Source organism: Morus notabilis, unplaced genomic scaffold (genome assembly GCF_000414095.1).
Source record: "Morus notabilis unplaced genomic scaffold, ASM41409v2 Scaffold78, whole genome shotgun sequence".
Lineage (NCBI taxonomy): Eukaryota > Viridiplantae > Streptophyta > Magnoliopsida > Rosales > Moraceae > Morus > Morus notabilis.
Genome location: NW_010367622.1, coordinates 394841 through 398758, shown reverse-complemented (window position 1 = coordinate 398758; position 3918 = coordinate 394841). Strand labels below are relative to the sequence as shown.

Sequence of the window (3918 nt, the reverse complement as noted above, 5' to 3'; positions counted from 1 at the left end):
CGAAAAATGTGAGAAACGAAAATGAAAATGCTACCAAATAGGTCTTGCACCAATTTAAAGAGATTGATAATTATTTTATAAAAATCAAAAAAATGAATACTTAGACTATCACTTACTAAAGAAGTTAGGACCGTTTAGTTTGTTAAAATTAAATATGATTATTTTTTAGCATTTTTTACTGAATTAGACTTAAAATTATACCAATTACTCATTTCAAATTAACACAAAGAACCTTTTCAAACAAATTGCTCAAAAAAAAAAAAAATTAACACAAAGAAAACCGTCAACTGCATTACAAGCTCAGCTTCGGCGTCTGTCCATTGCCTACCTCCTCCACTACGCGGCTCCCACCTTCCTACATTTTCGTCTTCAGAGTTAAGACCACTTCACTCTCACTCCATCTCCCTCTCTCTCTCTCTGCAAAATCCTGCCATGGCAGTCGTCACGATCCACGACCACGAGCTCGACTCGGACATCCACAACCTGTACGACGTCGTCATCTACAGCAAGCAAGTGAAGACTCTCCTTACCACCTGCCCCTCCATGGTCTCGTCCTGGATCTCCGATGTGGAAAAAATCCACCGCCGCCGCCTCTCCCGCCTCATCGTCGGCCTCGACGTGGAATGGCGCCCCTCCTTCAGCCGCTACCAGAACCCCGTCGCCACTCTCCAGATCTGCGTCGGCCACCGCTGCCTCATCTTCCAGCTCATCCACGCTGACTCCATCCCTGCCTCGCTCTCCGACTTCCTCGCCAACGCCAACTACAGCTTCGTCGGCGTCGGGATCGGCGCCGACATCGAGAAGCTCGCCGAGGACCACGGCCTCACCGTCAGGAACGCCGTGGATCTCGGCGACTTGGCGGCGCGTGAGTACGACGACCCGGGGATGAAGAATCGGGGGCTGAAGGACTTGGCGAGGATCGTCCGTGGAATGGAGATAGAGAAGCCGAAGAGGATCACGATGGGGCGGTGGGACAATCGCTGGCTCACTTGTGAACAGGTTCAGTACGCTTGCGTTGACGCTTTTGTTTCCTTTGAGATCGGTAAAAAGCTCATTACTGGGGCTTAATTAATTAAAATAATTAATTACCCAATTAGCTTATGCGTTTATATGTGTACTGTGGAGTATATTAATCTTCTGGGTTGCAGATTTTAATGGACGCTTGGGAAACATTATACGTTTGTATTATAGCCGTGTTTTAATTTAGCCTTCCAGTTTGTTTATAAATTCTAATGATAATTTTACTGTCTTTTTTTTTTTGGTAGAAAATGATGATTTTACTTGAGTTTTAGGTAAATCTTTTTCTGTTTAAATACTTATTGGGTTCATGTTGGGATCTGTAAAATGATGGGTGAATTTGGTTTGTTCTTTTCTTGTGGTATTGAATTGGATGTATTTCTGCTTTCTAAAAATATATTCTTCTTTGATTTACTTTTTCTTTTGAAATTGGATGGACATTGTTTCTCTGATTGGTCTTGATTCAAGTCCTAAAGGTTTGTTGCATACTATAATGGATATTTCAGGAACTTATTTGTTCAGGTACTGCCATGTTACTTTATTTTATTTTATTTTATTTTATTTTTTAACTAAAGTTTTTTTCTTGCAAATGTTACTGTTGTTTTCATGGTTAACAAAAAGCTAAAGTAACAACAGTAGTAATAAAGCAGCAGTACGTTTATTTCGCTTCGCTGATTCAAATTTAGAATTTGAGTTTTGTTACAGTAAAAAGTTCTCATAAACAGTCACATTTAATTTTTTTATTACAGTAAAAAACTCTCACATTAAGTCATATCTCAACTCAAATTAAAAATTTAAATCAGTAAATTAAACAGGATGTACCGGTTTATGTGTGTTTGACATGATTTTTCTCGAGAGTTCTTTGCGTATTCTTGTTAGGGGTGCAAGAAAAAGAAAATTACTAGATATTATTTATATGGTGAAAGCTAATCTCTCTGTAAATCGATATGAACCAAGGGGAAAAAAGAGAAGTCATTTTCGATTCAGGCAATTTGGATCGGTCAACATTTTTTTTTTTTTGGGATAGACATATAGCTCAAATGATTTTTAAATAAATTTGTTCGTAAAGTTATCTTTAAATTGAAACTTACGATATTTATGATAAACACGCAAGAATGGAATAGGAATAGAAATATAGTGGAATAAAAATGTGAATAGAATAATAATTTATTTAAACTTCATTGTTTGGTTGAGACCAACCACAATTATTATGTTATTAGACATTGAAATAGAATGGAATAGTATGAGTTTTTACTAAAATAACCTTTCATTTTATTCATTAATAATGTATTTAAACTAAATTTAAATATGTTTCAAGTTTTTTTTTTTTACTTCGATGTTTAAAGTGAATATTTTATTTGATATATAACTAATATTTAAATAATTTTAACTTTGATATATGACTAATTACTCAAATAACAAAATAAAAATAAACTATAGAAACAATATCATTCTAACATAAAAGTTCTCAAGTGTATTTTGCATGATAACGTCAACAAAATAGAAAAACATAAATATTCTAACATAAAAGGTCTCAAATGTATTCTCCATAATTAAATCGACTAAATAATAAAACATAAACCAAATACTTAAATATGTCCACATAAAAGGTCTCAAATACTAAAATAGTAAATTTTTTAATATTGGGAGGGATAATTTAAGGAGAGAGAATTTTTTAATTAATATCCGTTGTAGAATGGAATGATCATTTAACTGTTCACTTTAGGAATTGTGATTTAACCATTTGATGGAATAATAATTCCATAAGAATAACCATTCTTTAGAAATTGTGATTTAACCATTTGATGGAATAATAATTCCATAAGAATAACCATTCTTAAATCTTTTTGTCTAATTAAACATAAAAATGATTAGATTTTAAGAATTGTCATTTCATTTCTGATAGTCATTTCATCAAACCAAACGTACCTTACTCTTTAATCACAATAAATAAATAAATAAACAAACAAAAATTAAATATTTTATCTTTAAATTTAACATCTTTATCTTTAATCTTTCATCTCTAAATTTTATCTTTAATCTCTAATCTTCATCTTTAACGACACAACATTTTTATTCTTTATATTTTCTTTGTGTATCTCACCCGTTTGAGTTGATTATCGATATTGTGTGTTCATTAAGGCTAGATTTGTTTATAGGCTGCGTCAGTTGTGTCTCCAGTAATTTTTTTGATCTTGATCGACTAATTTTAGTCATGGACTGTAGTGGTTGTCACAGTCAATTTTATTTACGTTAATTGCTGAACGGATCTTTTCCCATTAGATTTCGGACTTATGTTTGCTTATACGCTTCATTCATCTTCACTGATAGATCCAATAAAAATTCATGATCAAATTATCTAGTAGTTTATGGTTATTTGTGACTATTATTAAGTATATAATTTATTAAATTTAAAATGAAATTTTCCCTTAAAAAAAGTTGGGAACCAAAGTACAATCTTCAGAAAGACATAGGCCTTATTCGGCTTATAGGCTCAGGTGGTTTGAACTTTGAATCCATAAGCTAAACCAATGATGGTCTTTGTAATTGGAGATGGAGCGGTTCGATAAGTTTGTCCATAACTTATCTGGTTATGAACTATAACTTGACAAGTTATAGCCTATTAATTTCTATAACTAAAAATTGGCCTATATATTTTCTTAAGCTTTTCATATTGGCATATTTTCTACTATTTCTCAATATTCAAAAAACAAAATCAAACTAGTTCAAATAATAAAAAAAAAAAAAATTAAACTACCACATTTCAATTCAGATAAAAAAAAAACTACCACATTTCAGAATTCAACTAATTACAGACTATATTCTATTATTCATTCATTTGATAAGGGTAATATTTTCAAAAAAAAAACAAAAAAATGTGAAATTCTGATCGGTTTTAAG

General features: G+C 32.3%; 1 protein-coding gene across 1 annotated transcript; it reads left to right on the top strand.

Annotated features, from left to right (window-relative positions):
- Nucleotides 1-285: 285 nt before the first annotated feature.
- Nucleotides 286-1263, top strand: LOC21410489 (Werner Syndrome-like exonuclease). Its single transcript, XM_010112929.2, has one exon. It carries the CDS (start codon nt 433-435, stop codon nt 1066-1068), a length of 636 nt encoding a protein of 211 aa, XP_010111231.1. The 5' UTR covers nt 286-432; the 3' UTR covers nt 1069-1263.
- Nucleotides 1264-3918: the final 2655 nt, after the last annotated feature.

What these genes read in the sequence shown, in the direction of transcription:
- LOC21410489 (XM_010112929.2), top strand. Translation starts at nt 433, where the DNA reads ATGGCAGTCGTCACGATCCACGACCACGAGCTCGACTCGGACATCCAC.